This window comes from Apostichopus japonicus, chromosome 22, assembly GCF_037975245.1.
Source record: "Apostichopus japonicus isolate 1M-3 chromosome 22, ASM3797524v1, whole genome shotgun sequence".
Lineage (NCBI taxonomy): Eukaryota > Metazoa > Echinodermata > Holothuroidea > Aspidochirotida > Stichopodidae > Apostichopus > Apostichopus japonicus.
The window spans coordinates 7,356,508-7,381,242 of record NC_092582.1 but is presented as its reverse complement, the minus strand read 5'-3'; the positions used below and the strand labels follow the sequence as shown (position 1 = coordinate 7,381,242).

The 24,735-nt window shown below is 38.7% G+C and overlaps 2 protein-coding genes across 19 annotated transcripts in view; both read left to right on the top strand.

Moving 5' to 3' along the window:
- The window catches only part of LOC139963609 (disabled homolog 2-interacting protein-like), a 509,980-nt gene extending 492,066 nt beyond the window's left edge, over positions 1-17,914 (top strand). For 10 of the 17 annotated variants that reach the window (XM_071964560.1, XM_071964562.1, XM_071964546.1 and 7 more), the window contains 5 exons: positions 399-2,132; positions 3,718-3,929; positions 6,018-6,034; positions 7,557-7,590; positions 13,081-17,914. In XM_071964560.1, coding sequence (XP_071820661.1) covers positions 399-2,132; positions 3,718-3,929; positions 6,018-6,034; positions 7,557-7,590; positions 13,081-13,336 — 2,253 coding nt within the window. In that variant the 3' untranslated portion in view covers positions 13,337-17,914. Of the gene's footprint in view, positions 1-398; positions 2,133-3,717; positions 3,930-6,017; positions 6,035-7,556; positions 7,591-9,802; positions 9,866-13,080 lie in introns of all 17 variants that reach the window. The other 7 variants (XM_071964549.1, XM_071964563.1, XM_071964547.1 and 4 more) reach the window with 7 other exon arrangements.
- Positions 17,915-22,168: 4,254 nt separating this feature from the next.
- The window catches only part of LOC139963999 (uncharacterized), a 28,459-nt gene continuing 25,892 nt past the window's right edge, over positions 22,169-24,735 (top strand). For both annotated transcript variants that reach the window (XM_071965293.1, XM_071965290.1), the window contains exon 1: positions 22,169-22,516. The gene's annotated coding sequence lies outside the window, so the exon portion shown is untranslated. The remainder of the gene's footprint in view (positions 22,517-24,735) is intronic.

The following is a 24,735-nucleotide window of genomic DNA, read 5'->3' as shown; positions in this document are numbered from 1 at the left end:
CTGAAACTACTATCAAAAGAATCCTTAATGGCTGCTTTATGCAGTTCTGAAATATTTTTCAATGTATCACTCCAATTGGGGGGGGGGGGGGGTGGGGCTTTCAAGTCACAGACATTTACTACTACTTAAGGGTATTGAATTAGAAACATTTGCAAAGAAACTTAAATAAATTGGGAATCTTTAAAGTAGCTCACTTTATGTTTGTCTCTAAGATGAATGGTTCTTTCTGTACTTCATTGCTTAAATTTAAAAAATAGCTCATTTTCATGAAAGAGAGAACCAGCAATGAAAATAAATATGGTATCTATCATCATAGTTAACATTTTTAATTGTTTTTATATTTTTTGCTAAATATGTAAACATTGAACTTTGATCGTTTTCTGTTTTCCAACATTTAGGCCCCTGAAGACAAACTGTCAGGTCTAAAAGATATCCTAGCTAATATATCTGGGTACCTTGACGAGCCTGGCGAGTTCATCTCGTACCACACCGGACAGATGCGGGTCAGCCGTAGCTTCACCTCCACCAGTACTACCAATGTGTCGTCCAACCTCAAGAAGATATTTGAGGATCGCGCGAACCGGGAAGACAGAGACGTCGAGATGCTACCCCCGTACAACATCGCGATGGACAGGACCATCACGACCTCGTCCACGGTCAACAGCCTCGTGGATTTCATTCAGAAAGACGGGGAGAAGGCTGTCAGCGCTCACATGGAGAGCGATCACAGAATGGTCGATTCCCGTAATATTTGTCAGGAGACGGATAACAGTAAAGTGGAAGTCAATAAAACAGAATCCGTGAACGAGAGTCGAAAGATGGAAAGTACCCACAAAGAACACGAAAATGGCACCACGAGGGTGTCTGTGAAATCTGAAACGGTGACTAACAAACAGTCCTACTCTGTGAGAGTAGAGACAAATGGTAGGACTCCTCTGATTACACCCGTGGACCAATTAGAATCTGGCAGACCCAGCAGTTCAGTGCCACTGAGAACAATGCCACTGTCGTTTTCGAACCCAGCGTTTCATTTCAGCCGGCCCAGGGATGTGTCTCCTGCTGACAGTGGGAGTTCAGTAAACAGTGGTGCAGACTCTGAGGGAGCCTCCTCCAACATGGAAGGGGATGTCTCCCATACCTCTTCGAGCGAGGAACCGTCACCCAAGTCCAGTCGCAGGAAAACCCAGCCCCCTGCAAAGAGGCCGACCTCGCACACTCTACCCAAAGCAGCATCGTCTCGACCGCAAGTCAACCTTGTCTTCGAGGATCAGTCGAGAAACCATCTCAGCGAGAGCAGCACAGGGCTGAATCCTGCCACCGGTACTACCAACGACGAAGAAGAAGAAGATCAGGTATCGTCTCCAACGGAAGCAATTAGAGCTGCAAATCACGCTCGTAAAACTGCATTTTTCGCATCTATGGTCTCCCCCTCCGAGGAGACCCCTCCCCAGCACCCCACAAGTGAAACATCGAGGCAGAACATCGTCTCCGAGGCTACCCTGACCATTCAGGACCAGGAGCCTCTCAACCTTCAGCCCTTCGCCATCACCATACAAAACCCTCACGCCATCCCCGGCTCACAGCACGGCGGTTCGGCGATAAAGTCTTCTCTTTCACTGCCTCTCGATAAGGAGAATAAATTATCTACGATATCAGAACAGACCTTAGACGGATACCAACCTGATGGCCGAATCAGTCACGTGGAATTAACCGCGGCTAATTCCGTCAGTTCCTCTCACTCTGCACCACACCTAGGTATCTTATCTTTAGACAGCTCCCCCACAAGAAGCAAACCTGCACCAACACAGCCAAGCACATCACCACCCAAAGGTAGTCCACCCAGGACCCACGGTCAACAGGGGGGAGTGATACCCCGACCCAAAATAAGAACAGAACTCTCGTCCAAGCAACCCCCAGACGTGGTATCTAGTTACACCCGCCACATTGTCCCTGAAGGGGAGGGGTACCTGATACACACCAAGAAGACCACACAGGTGCAGAGCTCTCAGACCAGGAGGTACGTCATACAGGAGACTGCAGGAGAGACGACGGACCCTGTGTGGACCCGCAGGAGTCTCACCGAGACCTCCGAACCCTCTCCCCTCGAGAGCAAGAAGTTTGAGGAGGTGAGGGTGAGCAGAATAAAAAAAACTTTATTACTTTTATATAAAAAAGTAGTCCCTGGGTTTAATAGAGAAATTTAAGGTAAGAGGGATCGGGAGTGGTGTGGGGTAGTTTACATTTGTGTATTGAGGAGGTGCGGCCGGTAGAAAGAAAGGATTTGATTATATTAGAGACATGTTCGATGGTTTAGAGTAATTGGTCCAATGGGAGGGGGAAGGGAAGGGTGGGGGGATAAGGTGGGAGAAGAAGGGTTCATTTGTGTTTGTGTAAGATCTGCTATAGACAAAATGCCAACGTTCTGCTCTAGAGGCAAAACGTTGGCTGAGGTTAGTGCTAAAGTTAACTTAGTGGTGATTGTTTGAATGAAATCTATAGGGAAGGTCTGGGGGGGGGGGGATTCTTGTTCGTCATAGCTGCTATCAGGAGGGAATAGTGTGATATAACTAGTCCCCATGTTTGATGTGATTGGTTGGTTGTATCAAGTGTGAAACTTTCAACTTTCTTCCTGACGATTGCTTTGACGTGACTGGTCTTCCACCAACCCCACTTCCCCCCACCCCCCTATCACCGTTGACCTGTTTGGTCTTCCTAACATCCGTTAGTTAAATTCCTGAACATAAACCCACATGAATTTCTATTATAGGAGGAGAGTTTTGATGATCTGACATCAACCCCCCCTCCCTCCCCTAGCGCACCACACACCACCACACCAGACACCACCACACCAGACACCACCACACCGTTTGGCTAATTTCATATCACAATATCCACACTGCTGTAGGAAACTTATAATCAAAGACACTTTTCTCATTCCCTCTCTCCACCATTCCTTGTTTCACTTTGCACAATTCTTCATCTTTTCCCTTCTCCAACATTAAGTAAAGTTTGTTTGCTTTGTCTGTCACAACATAGGGTTTCGCCATATTCATTACTTACCAACAACTAAATGAGTAAGATAGCAAATTTTAAATATTTAACGGATATGTTTCCTGCGTCTATTCAGATCAATTAAGTGAGAAAATGATGGTGGTTCCTCGTCATATGCAGTAATTTCTTTGGTACTTTTTGTTTATAAATTATCATTTAGCAATAATTTTACCTGCAAGATAAAATGGTATCTGCTTAAAAGTCATCACTGATTTTCTAGTTAATGACTTGGAAACTTTTCACAAGTTTGGAAACATTTTGTGTTACTAAACTGTGGAACTTTCACGGTTGCAAGCTATTTATTGAGTCCCCCTTTTGTTTTTGGTCATTCCATACCATTATCTGTGTTGTTGTTAATGTGAAGTCTTTAAACCTGGATAAACAATGCAATTATTACTACTGTTTTGGCTAACTCAAAATCAATCAGTCGAGTTGTTAAAATGCATTTTTATGTTGGATAAAAGTGCAAGAGAAATTATCAGTAAAAAAAAAAATTATAAAATGTATTTTAGTACATCTCTGTTTTCCACCACTTCATCAAAATTGTTTCACTATTTGGTTAGTTTCTGTCGTCCTTTTCTAGCAACAAAGTTGAAGTGTTTTTGCCGTGAATTTTGCAATTTGGGACTTTCTCTTGAATGTCTTCTTTTTCTTTGTGTGTGTTAGTATGAGATGGAGATAGAAACACTCAAGTTGGAGCTAGACAGAGTTTCATCTCAGCTTGCTGAGACGCAGCTCAAGTTGGAAGAGGAAGGCAAGAGGGCAGAGGAGGCCATGGAGGAGATGAGACTGAAAATGAAGAAAGGCGAGGAGCAGATGGAAGCTCACAAGGAAGAGAAAGATGAGAAGGAGAGGCAGATCAGGGATATCATTGACAGGTGAGTTTCACGATGTTCATGATGATGATAATTACTTAAAGGGACAGTCCATCTATTGCTCTAAAGACTGTCTCTAACCTCTTCTGTTCTTCTTCTTCATCTCCTTCTTCACCTTCTACTTTGTCTTCTTTTTCTTCTTCTCTTTTTTTACTTTTGAATATTAAAGGAGTAAATGAATCCTAGGAAAGAACTTCAATCAAAAACAAAGAGAAACAAAATTTGATTCAGTGTAGAAAAGTATTGAGGACTTTGAATTTAGGATACTAGCTCTGACATTATTAGCTATACGGTATTGATCATAGAGGAGGGTGTGTTTGGCTCTCAATCTTGAGACACGTATACTGGATGATGTCAACTAGGTCTGCTCGTAAATAGTGTTTCCGTTTTTGGTGATGACTCCCTTTCTGAAATCAATACTTCAAACATGGGTAGGTGAGAGAAGAGATTTTCTTTTTCTCCTAAGGCTTGTTGCTATGGTGATGTTGAGGCATGTTGTCATGCAAATATCATCTTGTATGTTTCTTGTTCAATGTTGAAGACTCCTCTATTCATCTTTATCATGCAAAACTGTTTTGTCAATGCGCAACAAACTAATGCCTGTGTTTACCTAATTGCTTTGATTTATTTTTTTAACTGTTACGGAAAAGAGTTCACGATATATTAAGGCTGGTTGTGTATTTGCTCTCACAACAATTAATAATTCTTTTTGTTCAATGGAACTATACTCAAAGATGGGACAATGAGCTATCAATGGTTTTTGTTCAGTGCTGAAGAAATATTAAGTCTAGCCGGAAAGAGGGTTGGGTGGGGGGGGGGAGGGGGTCAGGATCATGTGAGGTACCGTGGAACATGCTTGCTTTGGTTTTCATTTTGCAAACTGTTCTCCAGTCGTCAAATCATAATCATTACAAATCTTGATAATTAAATTTGGTGTCTAGGCTACAAACTTGCATTTTCTGTCTGATAATTATAAAAGTAGCCCAAAAAACAGACTATGCAAACATGAAAAAGGAAGAATGGAATGGGTTGGAAGAGAGAGGTAAAACGGTTCTTGTTTTGGAGGTATGCAGGGAGAGTGGGGGGGGGGTTATGAGGGTTTGAATTTTAAGGTAATATTAATGTTGCAATTTGTCCAATGTTTTTGAGCTCTTCCATTCGATCTATGGACATCTGCGTCATCCATCAGAAAGAGCCTATCAGTGTGAAAGTTTTGTTGCTTCTAACGAGTCTTGATACGTTGCAAGCTCACATTCTGTTTCACTTGAAACTACTTGTATCTCTGCTGCACTACTGCTCTCTATTTCTCGACAATTCCCTTCTCATTTCATTCTTACTTTAAGCAGAGGCCCCTCAGTTTTGAATATAAAGTCACAGCACCCCTCTAAAATTTGACACAAAAACAAAAAAGCAGAACTGTGAGAAATTCATTCTGAAAGAGGTAGATTTACCCCAAGAATTGTTTGGAGTCGGTCTGAAATGGGTCATGTTTGTTGGATAGAAGGCCAGCGGGTTTTTTATCACTGGAGTTGGTGTCGGATGGGGTTGGGTGTTGTTACATTTCTGATTGTGGTGTTGGGTGTGCACCTGCACATGGTTTCAGTACTATGGTGTGGGAATCATTCACAACATCTGCACCTTTGGAATGGCATATTCCTTGTAACTGCAATCGTTCATCTCTCGTAGTAGAGTAAAGCCAAAATGGAGCAGAAGGGGGGAGTCTCAGATAACTAAAACTACGTCTGGTCCGGTCGTAACGAAAATGAATGGACAAAGTGGAAAATATCAATGTTTTAACCCAAATTCAGCTGAAAAAAGAAACTTGGAAATCCCATAATTTAGAACCTCCAATTAGTACCAGAAATTTTGATCCTCACCCAAAAAAATTGGGAGTCTGAAAAAGGCAAAGAGTGAAATTACTTGAAAACAAAACAATAAGGGTATTAAATGGCAAATGAGATGTATGAGATTCCGAGCACCAGGTGGGATGGATTATTCACAGCGCTTTTTTGTTACCTCTTACTACACTGGTCTGCTTTTTAATCATTTCTTTTCCCTCTCTCGTTTCTGTTCCCTGTAACTGGCAAACAGTGGCACATACAGCGTCGGTATGTAGACCTGTAGTATTTCATGATTTTAATTCACTTCGTATTCACTATTTTTTATCACATCCTTTTCTAACTTTCTCCGGGGCCAAAAGTTGAATCGATTGTCCTACAGTTCAAATACCTCTTCTCTTTTTTTCTTTTCTGTTCCATTCCTTTATGGTTTTCCTCCTTTCTTTTTCTGTTATTTTACATTTTTTGTTCCACTGGATTCATCCAGGTATAATTTTGATTCAGACGACACAATGCTCTGTCGTGATTGGCTGTCACATCAGACCGGCACCATCCTTTGTTTTCTTCTCTGTGCTTTTTCGTATCTATGTTTCTATCGAAAGGGATTAAAAAAAATGCAGGAAGAAGTTTTCATAAATTAAACAATTTCCTACCATCAAAAGGGTAACCGTTATTCAGGAAGGTCAGGTGAAGAAGCTAGGATGAATGGAGCCAGAAAGGGAGGAGGGAAAAGGTGTTATCAGAATGCATTGATGTAGTGATATTAGATGGTGCAATGAGTTCAAAGCAGCTTGACCTAAAATATCACCTTGACCTTAAAAAATATAATAAAAAAGGGAGAGGAAATTTGCCAAAGTGCCAGTTTATAAGAAGTTTACAATATTTTAAGATACAGAGAAACTTGAAGTGTGGGAAAGGGAGGCAGGGGGGTGAAGAGAGCTTTCGAATTCAAGAATATGTTGATGTTGGTTTGTACGGGGCATTGCTTATATAGAAGTTGCCAGGATCTTTAGCTGTTATATTTGCTTCCTTGTATTACCGGAACCCGTACCATTAATTGCATTAGTCTGCTTCTACAGACGAGTTCACATTGGTGTGTTTCTTTATATTTTGTAGTTTTTTTTTCAGTTTTCAATCTTTTTTTTGTTTGTTTCCTTGTTTTGTTTTTATCAGTATTTAGTTGGTCATGTGATTTGCATGCATCTTGTGGTAAAGATTGACTCATTGGTTCACTCATTTGCATGCAGTTTTTGCTAGCATGGGATAAGTTCTCTACTCTTGTGTTTTCTGTTTTTGCTTTGCCTTGGTTATCAGAACATATCAGTAAATAGCTGTGTCATTACCTATCCCTTCCCCTCCCTTCTCTCAATGGGGTCATAGTAATAGTACTTATAGCCATTATAGGAAATGTTGCACCAATGAGGTATGTAGTATGAATTGATCAAATCCCCAGTAGACAAGAACATGTAGCATTGAGGTTAAAGTGTACAATTATGTGTGCTTAAATTTCAATGGGAAAGAGATAACACAATGAAGATTGGACTTGTTTAATACTCTCGTTTAAGTGAAAACTGTGAGTTAAATTTGAACTAAAATGAGTTATTTCTTTCCGGACCAAACTGAACCATGACACCCACCAAGCCCCCTCCACTCTCCTCACCCCACTTCTCCCTAACCCTCACTCATTATTTGTCGACTTGACTGCTACTTAAAGCAGGAGGATCTCTTCCTCGATCGAGAAAATCTGTCCTCAACTTTATGAAAGATTATTTCTACAATTTTCTTTGCGTAGGTGATTCCCAACTCATTCCGTCTGGAAATGGAAGGTATTTCTGTTCTTATAAGAATGTATACTGAAATCATCCTATTAATAATAATAAATCAAAAAGTGATTATTAAACAATTCTCCCTACTTGCAGTAACTATGGTAACAATGTTCCTTCCATCTCCAGTTATTAATTCTCCCCTCTCTATCTCTCTCTCTGCTTGTGCCCTTGTGCAGTATACTTTGCTTTTGCTGTAATAATCTCATTTTTTACTAAAAATACTTAAATTTCAGTCCATAATGAAGTCTTTTTTAATCGAGAAAATATATATTTGGCATAAATATTGCTTGTGTGTAGAATTAATCCTTTACGACTACGAAATAACTTGTACCCTGTGACAATATTCTTATTTTTACCCATGTTGCAAGTTCTGCCTAGTTTTTCAATGTTTAAACAAAAATGTTAGAAAGAAGATTTCAGATGTAGGTGTAATCTGGAGGTTTTGCACGTACGCTTGGAGCCTCTGTAAGCAAGACAAATATGGACATTTATTTTGGGGGTCAGCCGATTATGGAAGTGCATGCGTTCACTGCCTGGTCATGTGAAGTGCAAAAACAAACTGCAGAAATTTAAGAACTTTGTCGTAACACTGATAAAATTCTAAAATTGGTTCATTGACACAATATAGGACTGCAGGGAGATAAACTTAGTTATTTAAGTCATGTTTAGTGAAATCACAAAAAAATGAAGGTGGTGACTATTATAAGATAGAGTTTAAAATTGAGACTTTAGCAACTTGTAGCAAAATATTGTGAATATATATAACCTGATACTGAGATAAATATAACCTGATACTGCGGTATTAAACCTGATACTGAGATATATGTATAACCTGATACTGAGATAAATATAACCTGATACTGATATATATATAACCTGATACTGATATCAATATAACCTGATGTCGACATATGAGTGTTTCTGTTCCCGTCATAATATTAACCTATATTTACAAAGGAATCCAATACCTTGTTTAATAGCTTCACACAAGCTTTGCATTAATTACAACAACAAAATAAAAATAATTATACAGTTCCATAGAAATGCAACACGGAGCCTATAATGTTACTACAGAACCATAGATTGGGGGCTTAATTGCTTACAGTATTGGTGAGGTGATTCTGAGGGAGATAAAAAATTGTCAAAGGAAAAAACACCCATGAAACCCCTTGAGTGTGGTGTGGAAGAGTTGAGGCCCATCGATGTATTGTTTTACCCCCCCCCCCTTCCCCCTTCAGTGTACCCTTTGAACCTCTCAATGTACCCCATGAAAAATTGTTTGAAACCCAAAACAGTTACAGTAATGGTGTTTTATTTTTGTCATATTTGATTGATGTATTTCATAATACAATTTGTATGCGGTAGCACTATAATAATCATATTTATAATGAAGTACTACTTATCCAAAGGTATGATTCTTTTGGTATGATTGCAAAGAATAATAGAGCAAATGAAAACAAAGGGTTGAAATGATGGATCTTAACAATATGCAAGCTCTTATAGTAATTCTCTTGTAGACCCCATGTACAGTGTTCCAGGGGAACAGGAATTTCATCCATAAAATTAATTTGTACCCCTGGGACATATGCTTTGTATTACATCTTTAATAAATTGGCAGAGATGTAAGAAATTGGGGATATATAGAATTTGCATGCCTTTTGACATTTTATGGTATTTATTGATGTAAATTTAAGATTTTGGGGGCTGTAAAAGTTCCTCAGAACAGTCTTCCCCGAGGGAAGTTCAGATCTCAGCCAGGTCATAACGTGAGAGTTTAACCATGGAATGAATGGCTGAATATTACCTATATATGGTACCAGTCTGGTGGTTGGCTGGTCACCAGCATCACGAGAGAGATATTTAGTTAATAGTCTGACATGGTACAGTATCCATGAGTCCTGTCTTTTGTGTAGTATGTTATACATAACCTAAACTTCTCTTGCTTCCTGGATGTTTGAAGAAGCTCCATTAAAGCATGGACCGATCTATTTCGTCAATTCGTAGACGTTCCAATCCGTTTGTGAAAATTACCCTGTTCATCTTTCAGTTTTGGCGGTAGAGTTAGTTCATGTTTCATTTACGGGGACTAGCTGTGACATTTGTGCATGGAACTCCAGCATTTCCCTGTTTCATAGACAATGTTAATGTTTCATTCTCCTCCATGTTAAGGACAGATACGATGTTGTATATTTCTGAATGCTTTATTTTTCAGACCTACTAGTGGAAGTGTGATCGTAACTGACTGCCTCCCAACCCAAGTTGCCATCGTTACCTAGTAAAAAAAACAAATTTTTCAAAAATTCTGCGGTTTAAATTTTTTCAGCCAGCCATTCATACATATTATTATGATTATTTTTTGCCATGCACATGTTATCAATTCATCGCAGTGCATTTTATCTTTTTTAGTACATATATACATGCATTATATCCATCGCATCGCCACAAGTTTTATGTTAAATTGATTTAAAGCTTGGGGTGCAAGAATATGGGGAGCCGGTTCTTTCGATGTAGTATGTATCTTTAATGCTCGACGGGTGTGTACGTCATTTATTCTATCGTAGCAGCTGATCATACTCGTGCTAGTATCAACAATGGGTTGGTGTAGAGATATTATTTCATCACCCCCTCGACAAAATATTTGAGAATATGAACCGTGTATGAAATTGTCAGCGGAAATTGTTCATAGCAGACACACTTAAGAGAAGAGAGAGGGAAAAGCCATGTAGGGTTACAAAATAGTTCTTCTAATAGATACCTTGTTGATAATCTAAGAAATACAGGAGGCAATTTGACGACAATCGGTTTCAGTTTGCGGATACAAATATAACATGATTGAGGAAGTAGTTAGTGAAATGATATTGCTGTTTTTGCTTCTGCTTGAGAACCTTATAGTAATCAAGGTTAGAGCATGTATAAAGATAGGCAGACAAGAACTACAAAATATTTAATCATCAAGTTTATAAAAACCCAATTGTTGTTTCCTATATTGATATGTTCTGCTACTCGCATTCTTGGTCCTCCTAACCCACCCCCACCCACCCCAACCTACCCACCCTTCCCTTCAAAGTTCACCCTCTGTTTCATCCTTAAAGTCTTCCTGTTGTTTGATAGTTCTGTATTAGGGGGTAAACTTGAATGTGGATTAAGTGTGTGTGATGAGAGAAGTGAATATCGTAATTAATATGTTTATTTCATTTTATTCATCAAACCATGATTTCAATTTCGTCTTCTTAGCGATCCCAAAAACCTTTTTTTTCTCATCTCATGCAACTGATTGGAATGTTTGGACATATGTTCACAAGATTACTGAGGTTGACCTCAAGTCTTTCCTATGTGACCCTTTCCCCTACTGCATAGAATATGTAATAAAGTCTGTGATTGTGTAGGTACTGTATCTTGCACTCACACCTTATTGTAATGTGGAGGGAGTGTAACTTAGTTAAACCTGCTAGAAATCAAACATGAGATTGGAAAATATAAAATGGAAACGAACAAAAGGGAGTTATTCCCAATGAGAACAGTAAAAATGTACTGTATATTTATACAGACTCTGTTAATTGCGTGTAATGGTTAGATGCGATATGTACTTAATGTTTGAGGGTGAGAACATGTAAGAGCCACACATTCTCCTTTTGCTGCCAACAGCACAGCATAGTGTAGATTGTAAGTGGTAAGTCCATTGCACAGCCAAACACAAGATAAATTTGCACAACCAACCACTCAGTTTTAGAATCGCTCATTACACATCAAATGCTCAAATATATTGAAAGAAAAAAATTCCATTCATTTGCTGATTTTACCTTGAAAGACACTGTGCACTCTTCACATAGTTCAGTTGGGGGATGTATTTCTTTATTAGCCATGATTGCTTATCATCACCTCTGACTTTTGTTTAAAATTACACACGGGCGCATATGTCATCTCGAGCTGTAAATTTGTAATGGTACTACAGTTACTGAAAGTAGAAGAAATATATATATTTAGTTATTTAAAGAGGAGCAGTGGTTAAGAATTACTTGGCTTCTTATGAGTATTGATTGGTATGCTTTATCAATGTCAATCCCGAAAGAAACCACTCTCTAGAAATGATGGTCTCCATTACCATTTCAAATCAACGTATCCAAGCTTCTTGTCAACATCAAGTCACCATGTCACGGCACCAGACTGACAATGTAACCTTGCGGTCTCTAGTTATGCATGATTCTATGTTGTTAGGGAACTTTTAATCCTAGCGAAAACAACCAACGGACATAATATAAGTCATCTATGAACAAACTGATTTATGCTTTAGAACAGGAAATGTAATTGCATGATTGTTCAACGATCTGACAGAAAAAAACACCAAATAGCAGTTAATTGAAACATCTTGAGATGCATATCCTCCTTTTTCTGAAGGTTAGTTTAATGAATCTGCTCAATCAGGCAATTCTGGTTGTATTTCACTATACATGACTGATGTTAATTAGCAGCGTTAGACAGAACAGTTAAATCAACCTCGAATGAGGAGTTCTCTCAGGAGAATGGAGAGAGGTGGTGAATAGGGTTGGTCTTAGGGCTAATTGGTGTTTCTGTAATATAGTTAAAAGTGTCTCTTCTTTGTACAAAGCAAAGGGATGACACAATAAATGTGACAAGTGATACACCATGGCCCATTGCAGCTTTGTGGATGATACATACAGAATGGGCTAAGATGGTGTCCAACCTCATGGTATTACATTATCAGTTTCATATTACATTGGTAGTACAGGGCGACAATTTAAGCCAAATTTAAGCTTCATTTTTGTATCTTTGACTAAACTTGGTACATTACTGCATGGAACTACCGGATTGTACTAACCTGGATAAAATCGAATCATTCGATTTATAACTTTATATCAATGATAAAAACAACATATGGTCAACTGAAGTGTAATATCACTTTGTAACACCGAAACCAATTTCGGATAACAATAGGAACATTTCACAATGATCTCAATCTCTGGGTTAACTGTCTAAGGGAGCATGGAGAGGTTGTGACTCCCATCTTCCTCTTAGACTTATCCAGAAGAGAGGATCTGAAATTACATCTTGGGCGTATATCTGCAACATTCTGGTGGTAAACATTGCCTGCATCTACATGCATGTGTTATATGAAACAGCATCTCACGCTTAGTTCATCCAGAGTGTCCCATACTCTGCCTATAGGTCACAGCAAGATGTCGGTGATATTAAGCCGGTATTTTCAATAACAGCAGAGAATAACTATTCTTAAAATTCATGGATTGGTAGTGTCTCTTGTAGCAGGTATTCTACCATTCTTGCTTGAGTATCTTCATATCCTCGACTGGGTTCATTCTGCAGGCTTTATATACATATGCTTTATATACATACATATTCCCTCGTCTTTTGGTTGGAGTGCCCGAAACATTATCACGAGTGCCATCCGAAGCTTTAACCTACTTCAACGCCCCTCAAAAATTAAAACGTACTTCTTCTATATTTCCTCACCAGATTGATGTCAGTGGAGGATGATCTGAAACGAGGTCAAGACGAGATGCAGGCCATCGTCTCCGCCAAGCAGAAAGTCATAGATGCCCAGGAGCGGCGCATCGAGTCCCTGGATGCGGCCAATGTACAACTTATGGGTGCCCTGGAACAGCTGAAGGAACGCTACAAGGTGAAGCGAAGAACCAAATCTCAAGGAGATCTCCAAGTCAGCACAGCCAAACTATCGCTCTCTGGAAATTACAAGGACAGCAAATGTTGACCGGTTTGGGCATTTCATGTCGGAGAATAGTCGCCGGGCAGAAAAGGATTAGCTTCTGAAGCTTAGAAAGCAAGGGATGGTGTTGTGGTCCAAGATGGCAAAAGATGAAAGATCATTTTGGTAAAAAGAGGCATCTTTTAAGAAGAGTTGTCTTGGGATAAGATCTTTTAGCTATCTTGGTTATTTCTACACGTACTTCCCTAACGGTTGTTTTATCGGTGTCTGGTCGTGTGACAGACAGTAACGTTAGGTTCTACCTCGATAGTAGCCAATGTGAAAACAAGATTCAGTCTTCTTTATGGAAATCATGAAGGTGTCGTTGAAATGCCAATTGTTTCCATACGATACATATCTGGCAATATTTCCTAAAAAACTTGGAATTGTTATAAAGAAGTGTGCTGTCAAAAATGCAGAAAAGTTGGAAGCTTTATAATTTCTTGGATCTTAACAGTTTAACGTTGTGTCAATAAATGACAAGTTCATTGCCAATGTTTACTTTAGATGCAAAGTGATGATAGCTGTTATATGATCACAAAAACATATTGCAAGTCATCAATATTCTGCAAACAAAATTTAATGTAAGTAAATTGTTTGGCGGCTCAGCGGTGACTAATATTCTTTAATTGAAAGGAAAATAGTCAACTGTAAATTTTGTTGCAAAACTATGAAAATATTTGATGTATCAATTCATCATTTGGTTAATAATTGTGAACATATTGACAGGCAGTTACTGGCATTTTCATGGCACCTTATTGATTAAATTCCTCACAAATGGAAAATTGTATCAAGTACGACTCTTTCAGGTTAAGAAAATTAGCCAGCTCTGGCCTAACAGAATCTCTGGCTTGGCCAACATATTCCGTTGCCTAGCATTCGGGAGCATGGATGAGGTTTAAAATTCATGCCTTCAACAGGTGAAATAAAAATCTCATTTCTGCTTCGATATTGCTTCCAAGAGCCATCAATGAACAATAGCTGTTCACATTCAAATCTTTTGTAGGCAAATTCGCTTGATTAGAAGGGGGAGGGGGGTGTTCAGACTGAAATCCCTCGAGTTATGAGTTATAACAATTATGTAGATTGGGATGATTGCTCATAAATCGAAACTTTTATGAAGTTAACAACTTCTTTGTTGTTGAATATGGAATAGTTTCTTAATGTTATCATCATAATGTCATATCATATATAATACCCTGTCCTCAACTCAATATGTAACTCCCAGTAAGTGTGGGTAATTCAAGTGTTGGGGGTAGAGGAGGGGGAGGGGGGAGAGATACCTCTCCCTCACCCTATCATGACATTGTTGACAAATTAATACTTTCAAAGGTTAGTTAGTAGCATGCGTGAAAAAACATAGCTTGGAATAAACGGTCAATATTGGACAATATTGCCTTTCCTCACCATTAAATAGATAAATCACTTTTTCATGCATCTTGGAAAAGGAGTTGATCCAATGTCACAAGCCTAGCATAACATTGTAAATCAATAGTGTAGAATGGAGTACAGTGTTAATTTGCTGCATCTGTCTCCAAAGCAAAACTATAAAACAAGAAAACTTTTATAAACAAAAATTTGAAACAAAAACATTGATGAAAATCTTGATACACCAAAAATCTGCTTACCTTTGAATATATTTTGAACCTAGAGTATTTAGGTACCTTGAATATATTTGATCTGGTCATTGTAAGTTAGAGGTCAATGTTAAATGTAGCCTTCTATTTTGATGTAATAAGTGCAGTGGATTGTGAAAATTAACAGCATGTCTGAGAACATTTCTGTCTTAAGTATTGTTAAGTTTGTTTTCAACTGTAGTGGAAATAACCGGATCTAGAAGAACTAAGATACTGTTTTGAAAAAGTTGTGTGACGTCCAAAAAAAAAAAATTCAATTTCTTATCCTAGAGTACAACCAAAATCCATCCGCCCCCTCTCAATGGTAATTCTATCTGGTCATTTGTTTTTGATATTATGTGTTGGTTTCTCGTAATGTTCAAATGTACTATAGATGTCGTATTTGAAAATTATTGGGCATGTATGTGTCTAAAATGTATCAGAAATATTTGTTTATTCGCTTTCGTTGTTTGAAAATGCTTCAAAGCTGTTAAAAAAAGGTGTCAGGGGTCCAGGGCTGAAAACTCAGGGCTGAAAACCCAGGGTTGAGACTGGACTTATATGTGAGTATTGTTGTCTGTGCTGCATACCATGCATTGTGTAAGTACAAGGGGAGGGGGGAGGGTAGGGGTTAGAGAAGGGCAGATAGATTACTGATGGGGTCACTAGGGTAGACATCAGGGTAAATATTTATGAAAAGGCTCTATAGACTATGACAGAGGGTGAGCTCTCAAGTTTTGAATCATTATTAGGCCGATTACAAATCTTGAATCTATAGAAGGTAGTTGAAATGTTTTTCATACAATCCTTGCCCCATCACTGGCCCCCCTCACTCTCTCTCTCACCCTTTATCCATGCCAGCTGTGTTATGGCAAACTAGTGTAAGTTATTCCTATGGCAAACCACTTTAAAGTATAATCATTATATGGATTTGATTCTGCCATGCATTAAATATTAAAAATTAGTATGTTATTTATTAATTGAAGCTTGTCTGAAAGTTTGGTTTATCATCGACAGACAGACAGACAGAAGGGTAACTCGTTTTCTTTGTTCGTTAGGGATGAAAGGTACTTAAACGATGCACAGTATTGAAGCTGAACTAAATGATACACAGAAACTTGATTGGGAAATTATCGACAAACTTGAAAAGGACAAACAGAGATCACTCGATTTGTAATTCTTCAAGTCCGTTTCTTTCTCAAAATTCTGTCAACCTTATTTTTGTTTTGCTTTTTTGATTTAGGTGTTAATACTGAGCTGCTGTCATTAATGCTCACGACAGTATATACTGGAGGGATAATACTTGCAGAGTTAGATTTTGTTCTACAATGGGCAGAGTGCTATCACAGTATTAAGGGTTGACAGTGGCGAAGGTATCGATTCAATAGGTAACTGTATAAGAGGGAGAGGTGGGGTTAGGATTCATTTGGCGAAGAGAAAAGCTTTATAGAGAATAAAAAAAACAGACCACCAGTCAGAGAATATATATTTTAATCAGCAGCTGTAACCTGTCAAAGAATGTTTATACAAATTAAGAAAAAAGATTTAGAAAGGTGATTTATATATCATTTAAGGAGTATTAGACCATAAATTTTAATGCAATGTTGAAGAGCTGGTCGGTTCACACATTTGCAGGTGGATTTTAATAGTGTAGGTGGTTATGGTGATTAGTTCTATGAATATTCATGGGAAATATTAATTGTGTGAACAATTCTTAAAAAGTCTTAAATCTTGTATTCTTATCATGCTGAATGTTTGTAATGATGAAAAGTAGAATGAATAGAATAGTCGGTGCTTTTACGTTTAGAAAAATTAACTTTTTTTTTCCGGAGAGACGGTTTGGACCATATCGGTCTGTTTTTTTATTTTTTTATCAAAGTGTTACGATTGGAAATATCTGACAATTTTTATTCACCTGAAATTTTCTGGTTAGGTTTGATGACAAATTCCATCTGGAAAAATGAAAGCCTTGCTTTTTCAACCAACAGTGAGAATTTTGGTGCAGTAAATGCTTTTACATCAAAGAGCTGGAAATAATTGGCTGTTTGCCAGCATTTAAAATAATTTAAATATTTTGTTGTTATACTGTTGCCAAAGGCCTGTTGGTTCATTGTTGACGGCTGTAGTATGTCAGTCTGTTTAAAAGGAGAGGGAGTCGGTGACCATTAAACAATTTATTCAACACAATCTTCCTAAAAAGGATTAATACAAAATTTGGCCAATTTCAGTTCCATAGGCACATACCTCCCCTCTCACCAATTTTCTGTGTTAATTTGGTCCCTGGTTTGCCATTTATGAATGACAAGGAGAGTGGTTTTAGGATGCCCTAAGGCAGCTTAAAGACATACATCTAACCAGGGTTAGAATAGAAGAAGCATATGTCTCCAGCTTGATAAATTTATTTGGTTGTGTTGGGTAACCGTGACCCTGCGTAAGAGTATATATGAGGTATCCGCAGTATTTGCTTTGTGATAGTTCCCAGAGAACGGTGTTGTATTAAGTGTGTCTCTTATGTTTTACATGGTTTGGTGAATCCTTTAGTGTTTTTTATTTTTTAGCAGTATGAATGCCTGATGAGGTTCAGAGTCTTGTTTATTTACTGTTTTATGTTGTCAGATGTTTTTTTTATATTTTTAACTGATATTTTGTTGTGCTCAGTATACATTCAGTATATATTTACCCTGTTTTCATAGCTGAGATTTTTTGCCCCCTTTTTTTGTTTTTATTTATAAATCTTTGTAAATTTCTTGTACAGTCCAAGCATAAAATTGCCTTGTACATATTTTTTTTCCACCTTAAATATGTACTGATGGTAAATATATAGGCGCTGTAAAATGTTGCTTTGTCTTGCCTCATCACCATGGAAGTTATCACCATGGAGACACATAGAAAAGCATTGTGATAAATATGTCTACATGTCTTGAACAAAGCAGCCAGAGACAATTAAACAGAATAGTATAACAACAAAGACAGATTTCTGACTTGTTTTTTGTTGTCTTGTTTCTTTTTCCTGAAGGGGAAGGGGAAGGATGGTTTGATCTGAATATTTCATTGGTAAATAAGTGTCACTTTCCATATCTTCCCATTCTAAGGCATACCCCATTAAGTTACCTTTTGATTTTACTAGAAACAACTCATTGCTTCTTTTATGTGACGAAAGAAAAAAAAGACTGTCAGCTTACAAAAAATGTTGCGCATTCCTCCATAGTTATGGTCCATAGCATGTTTCATACCGACACAGACTACGGCGAATTTGATCCTGAAAGGTAGAGAGGCAAAACATACGTAGTTTAAATCCTTGAAGTTTCTTCTTACGGTTATCCACTAACATGATATAAACACTTACGAGGTCACAAGCAAATCCCGTATCATTCCCTCCCTCATTCCCTCCACCCCACCCTCACTCCCTTCCATTCCATGACACATTGCGTTTGCAATATGCATATATTTAGTTTGCTTCACTATACCTTGCCACCCCCTCCCCTCCCTCAACTCCCTACATCCTTGACTGCCTCCAACTTGATCATAACACCGAGCAGCATGTCGCTTTACTCTGGAAAGTACTCACGAGCCATTGTATTCTTGTTTTGAGGTAGATGCTACTGAGCTTTTAATACTCCTGAATATCAAAATGACAACAACAGAAGTACAGGAATTGTCCAGACTAATGCTACGTCTTGTGGTCAGATGTACATAATGAACCATGGTAAGCAGATATCTGGATTGGTGACGAGAGATTTTACGGGAAAAAAACCTTGGTTCTTTAAGATGAGGTCTCACCTACCTTCTCGAGGGAGGATTGGGGGGTGGGGGGTTCAAACCAGGAAGCCATGAACTCTTGAGTTGGGAAACCAATCATTTAAGTAAGGTCACAAAACATTTAAAGATGGGTACGATATTTATCCTGTAATTTGTGAACCATTTTTGGACACGATGTTGCAACAGTGGGACAAGACTACAGCAGTCTGCATGGGTACCCCCTCCCCCCCCCCCCCCCACATTCCCCCACCGGTGCGCCTGAGCCTGTTTATGGGCCTTTCGTTTGTAAGGGTTAACCTAATTACTCCTACATCAAAGTTAATGAATACTACACACTGTTCCTTTAAGCACCCTCTCTCTAATTGAAAAATCTTCAATCGAAATTCTCCGTCACGGAAATGGTATCATATTTATCTGAATTAATTTACAATGAATAAGTTGAAATTAAACAAGAGTAACGCAGACTCCAAAATGACTGCCTCTAAAGAATATGTTCGTCCGCCGTATGGCAGGCAATCAACTAAGTTCGTAAAATAATGGGCCTGACGTTAGTAAAGTGTCATTGACCTGCCTAAATTTGACTGCGCGACCTTCATCACATCTCCAGGTAATTTCGTTAATCCATTACAGTAACGTGAATGTTATACATTTACGTGTTTAATTGAACAGAGAATTTTGATTTTTGAAGACGTGAAAACCGTCACATTCTTCCAAACACTATTGTGTTTTATTATAGCGTTAGCGTACAACACTTCAATTAACAGTGGTATATTGTAGGCCTAATCGTATTTGCATCCTGGACTCCCCAAGGACTCCCAACACTATTGTATAGCATATGCCTACAACACTTTCCACTAGTAATGGCAGTCAACCCGTATATTAACCTAATTTGCATCCTGGAGTCTTAAATTTCATCAAACGATCATTCTGTGAATTATCAGCGGCATTTTTGGTTGATGAGTAATGCTTCATACCGTTTTCACAAAACAAAAAACATGTTACGTTGAGTACACAGTGAATGGCTCTTGTCCACAACGATAACATTTAAACATACGCAACGAAGTCAGTTAAGTTGGTTGAATAACCCAAGAACCAGGGTTACGGAAACATAGAGTATCTAAACATCAGGAGGCTGCCATTTACAGAGCTATCTGGCAACATTATGGATGCAATACCTCCATGGTAACACACCGTGATATGGGAACAAAAATATTTAACCCATCTCTAAATACTCCCCGTGTCTCGGAGATAACTGTGACGTTGATGAGGTTGTTAGTAGACAGATTAACCTTTGGTTAGGTTTCATTGGATGTAAACATCCCGTTAGTGACGTCAGCAATCACAGGTATATATAAATATTGCTTGTTTAGACATACAAATCGCTCTCATGTCGTCTTTTGCTTCTCATTTGCTCCAGCGAAAAAAAATACATGTTAAACAAATATGTTATCGTGATATTCACAGCGCTTTGTGACAACGTTCCTATATCAGGCCCGTATGAAAACATGTGTACATTATGTATACATATATACATATACATATATATATATATATATATATATATATATATATATATATATAATAATAGGCTAATAATAATGAAATATCTGGAGAAACAGAACCAGAACAGCTGCAAAACTTTAGTGGCTCTCAAACGTTACTTTTTTTCTTGGAGTATAACATATCAAGACTTCAATTTTGCTGCTGCATAAAGTCATCATTTAATTTGATTGTTGCATGTGGCAGAAACACTTTCGTCTTTGTGGCATAGGCTATAGCCATCATGTACACAGCATCACTGATTAACCTCCAATCAAACAAGATCTTCCCGGTTTCACATCACTTTCAATACATCATATATGCGATTTTTAAATCAAATTATGGTTTTATTTAATCCAGAAATTAATTTTCCTACTGAATTGTTTGTAATTATTGCAACGCATTTTGAATAATGATTACGCTTTGAAAGTATGGATTTCTCCCTTTTATCACCGCTGCCAAATAATTCTGCTCAAAAGAACGCAGGCCCTAATTCACAGCGGGACTCTTAACGTTTCGTTCGCGGTTATTCCTTACCATGTTCCGATGTTTACAACCATATTTGATAGTCAGTGACTTCATTATCTACATATACTAGTCTCCTGCATGTGCTCCAGCGAAATTATGTATCAATTAAGCTACAACTGATGTATTCAGGGACCTTGTAATATACTGCCTAATTATCTGCATTATCAGCCAGAATAACTCGCTACTCATAATTAACTACAATGATAAATGCCATTTATTATATATACAGTGGATATATGTAAAACGCACAGTGTTCAACTTTAAGGTAGATAAGTATAGGAAAGAGTTATCGTCAATAGCAATTTTTAAAACTGTCATTTTTGTCAAGTTACTTCATAATTGAGAAAGACACTGCTTGCGTAATCGTTGTCAGGGGTACTTGGATAGGTTTTATATTTATCGACACAGTGACATTTCAGCAGGAGTGAGTAAGATCATATGAGACTTTAAAAACAGTCAACGCTGGATCAGGTTCATAGGAACCTTTTCGTTGGTTTGAGAATTATGGTACGGTGCACTGTAGGGGCCATGAGCCCAAATAATATTTGGAGTTTCTGTCTTAATAAAGATACCGTATATATAATGATAAGTACCGCCCATGACGGCCCTTTCATGTCACACGCGGAGGGAAATGATGTGAAAATTAGCAGAAGTTGTTTATGTTCAAACGATGGCTTCCACATCCCTCTTCCAGAAAGCCGGCACGCTCCTAAAAACCGCGAAAAAACTGTTTGATAGGTCTCATATATGCGAGTCATGTTGCACTAAAGTGCTCTTTTGCAGAAGACGCCTACACAATTGGGCTGATCTCATTAAAATATAAAATAAACTAATAATAATAAATGTTAGGCTATAAAAACGATGCAAATTTCTTAAATCTCGTCATTTTCACTTGTTTATACAGTTCTACATCTTTCTCTTTATTTAACCAAGAAGTTGATTTAATCCTCGATAACGTCTACCATTTCTCAGTATATCTGAGTAATTTGCAGTTTTATATAGAACCCGACTTGTTTGGCAATAATAGAGCATCCTTTGAATTATGCAAGGAGAACACAGAATGCTTCTATACATCCACGCATTGGCCTTCCACCAATCACTTAGTGAAGACTACCCCCTACACTTACCCTTTCCCTCACCCCTCCCCCGTTCTCCGGGACAAACCGACCTACAACACGGCCCTTGTGCCGGGTTCTATTCTATAGCATAATTACAGTGAACTTATGCTTTATTTGCACCCCGACAACTGAAGACGTGTCTGCGCATTTTCTACCTTCATCAAGTTGCACCCCTGGTTAACTTTGTGAACTTGTAGCTAAGTTACCCTCCAGTAACCATCCCTCTTGACACATAATAACGTTAGATTAAGTGCACCCCCGTATTTTGTATTAGTTGCAATTATTCGCTCATCTCCGCCTGTTGAATTCCTGCCACTGTTACTCAAGGTTGCGTTGCTATTCATAATGCACAATAGCAATGCACAGAACCGTATAAAACACTGTATTGTTGACATCCCTAAGTGCCACTAAGAACAGTCCGATTTCTCCGTAGTCATGTATTCATTGAGTCGGACTCGTGCAATCAGTACTTCACAACAGAACAAGGTGTGTATGCGAAGGCTAAACTTTTGTAAAATAAAGGAATAACACACACGCCGACGACCTATTTGTTTGATTTGGTTCGCAGCTAGAGATGTCTTTAAAATAGTTACATCGAGAAAAGCCGAAAGGAAAATTCAACGAAGGTATGTTTTTTTAATTTGTATAATCTCTTTTCCCATATTGTGTACATCTAATCTGCGTGTAATATCGTTCTTAGCGTATGCGTAATGAATAAATGTTCCGTAAAATGTAGGTTTGGAGTTATAATTGGTTAAGTGCTGTGTGAGCTATGCTACACAGTTCCTGGTGCCTACAGCAAGCATGTGGGCGAGATGTGGATATATGTCAGTGACATGAGCAAAGCCGGAGGAAGTCCCCCCCCCCACCCCCATCTCCATCGTCAGTCGGGGAAGGTGGGCGGAAACGCACGTCACTTGGATACGTGTCATTTAACTGACATAACAGCCCCCTGACAGTTAGGGGTAGAAATACTGTGGTTAACTTACACAGCTATGAGTTTCCTCGCACTCCTCCACGGATCCTCCTGGAAGGGCCCTCAAAATAATATAGACTTGGTTGGCTCGCCATAAATACGAAGTGAGACGTAATAATCTGTACTGTCCCTAACATTAGACCTACTAACGAAACGATAGCAAAATTAGGTTCGCTAGATCGAACTGTTTCAATGATTTCTAAATATTGAAGATGTATAGAAATGATTCAAATAACGTTCAGGAGGGAGACCATTGGGGGGGGTGGCTGTAGGGGGTGGCGGGTTGTGTAAAAAAATGGAGAGTTCAAATCTGACATTGTGTGACCCTCGTTTTCAATCTTGGACACGACCGCACGAAGGATAACCATTGTGTAGTGCCTGGTAATTTGCAGGCGCTCCCCCTTCCCCTCCCAAGTTTATATTGGTACCTGATCTACAGTAGCCTACGTCATCGGCAATGTGCAGTGACCGGATTTTCCAACAAAACTTGGCCGACAAGTCTGCCTAAGTAATCGGCTAAAGCAGACATGTAATTAATCATCGAAATCTCATTATAGGCAACGTTGACATAATGACTTTATTCACTTCGGGGAAAGGTAAAGATGGATTAGTAATAGGCAGATTTTGCCATCAATGCAAACAAAAACCTGCATGGTAACTGAGGCTTCGGCGATGACTTTTTGTAGAATGAGGAACGCCATTTATGTAACAAACTCAGGGCTTCATTAATTATCTGTTTTAGCTATAATTTTCAGAATAAGGCAGTATTACAGTTAAGTCACATCATAGTTCGCTGGAAATACAGCTCGAAAGTATATAGGCATTCAGAAACAACGACATTTGTTTACATGTGTAAGTAGGCTATACGATCTAGCTGAAAACGTTGGTTAACATTGCATTGCTAATGATTGGGAGAGTGATAGATATGGGGGATGGGCTGGTTGGGATGGTTGAGGGGGGAGGGGTGATGTGGGGGTCATCAAACCCCTTTCAACAAAGAACAACAACATGGCTTGGTAGCAACAGCAACTCGTCCTCTCTCCTCTGAGCTGCCTGCTCTCATATACTCACCCATTCTCTGATGTCCTTTGTCTGGATCCTATAGACCTGTCCCGATCGTAAAATACTATGCGAGTATTCCTTCCTGTAATCCCTGCCCCCCCACCTCTCTTCCCCTGCATCTGTTGGGCTTTACTGAGGGAGGTTTCGATGCACTGCACATCAGTGGCAAACTTCTCGGAGAACGAATTCGCAGTAGATTTGTATAGAACCGTGATACTGCACTAGGCAAACCATCTTTAGTATGGCTGCGTGGTCAGTCTCAATGAGAGGGGACGAGAGTGGGGGGGGGGGGGGAGTGAGGCGGGGGAGGGCGTGTATTCCAGATGAAATGAAGTGAGCTTTTCGTGTAGATGTTTTATCCTGGGTACAATGACTAAATGCGATTACAAACAGTTGAAAAAGAAGGTGAACATACTGCAAAGGCTACACAAAATACTGAAGGGAGTGTAGGCCTATGGGACGTTAAAAACATTTAAACGTTTTAATCATGGCTTCCTGTAATCATTTTAAGCATTGTTTCGAGAATACTGGTTTTGATACTCTACTACAAGTGGTCACAGTTGATGGTATACTCATTAAACTTAAAACAATAGCAGACGAAAGAGAAACGAACGTTAATAAGTTAACTTTGCGGTTAATTAAAGGGTTGCCATTAACCATTAATTCCTTTCACTAAAAGTGTCTTATTAACGTCGGGTGAGTCACTGATTTTAGTTTCCTTGTATTTCTGTACAAACTTAAGTGCTCTTGGAAAAGGTTGAAGCGTTTTTAAAACTTCGCCTGCAAAAAGCAAGCAAGAACAATGTA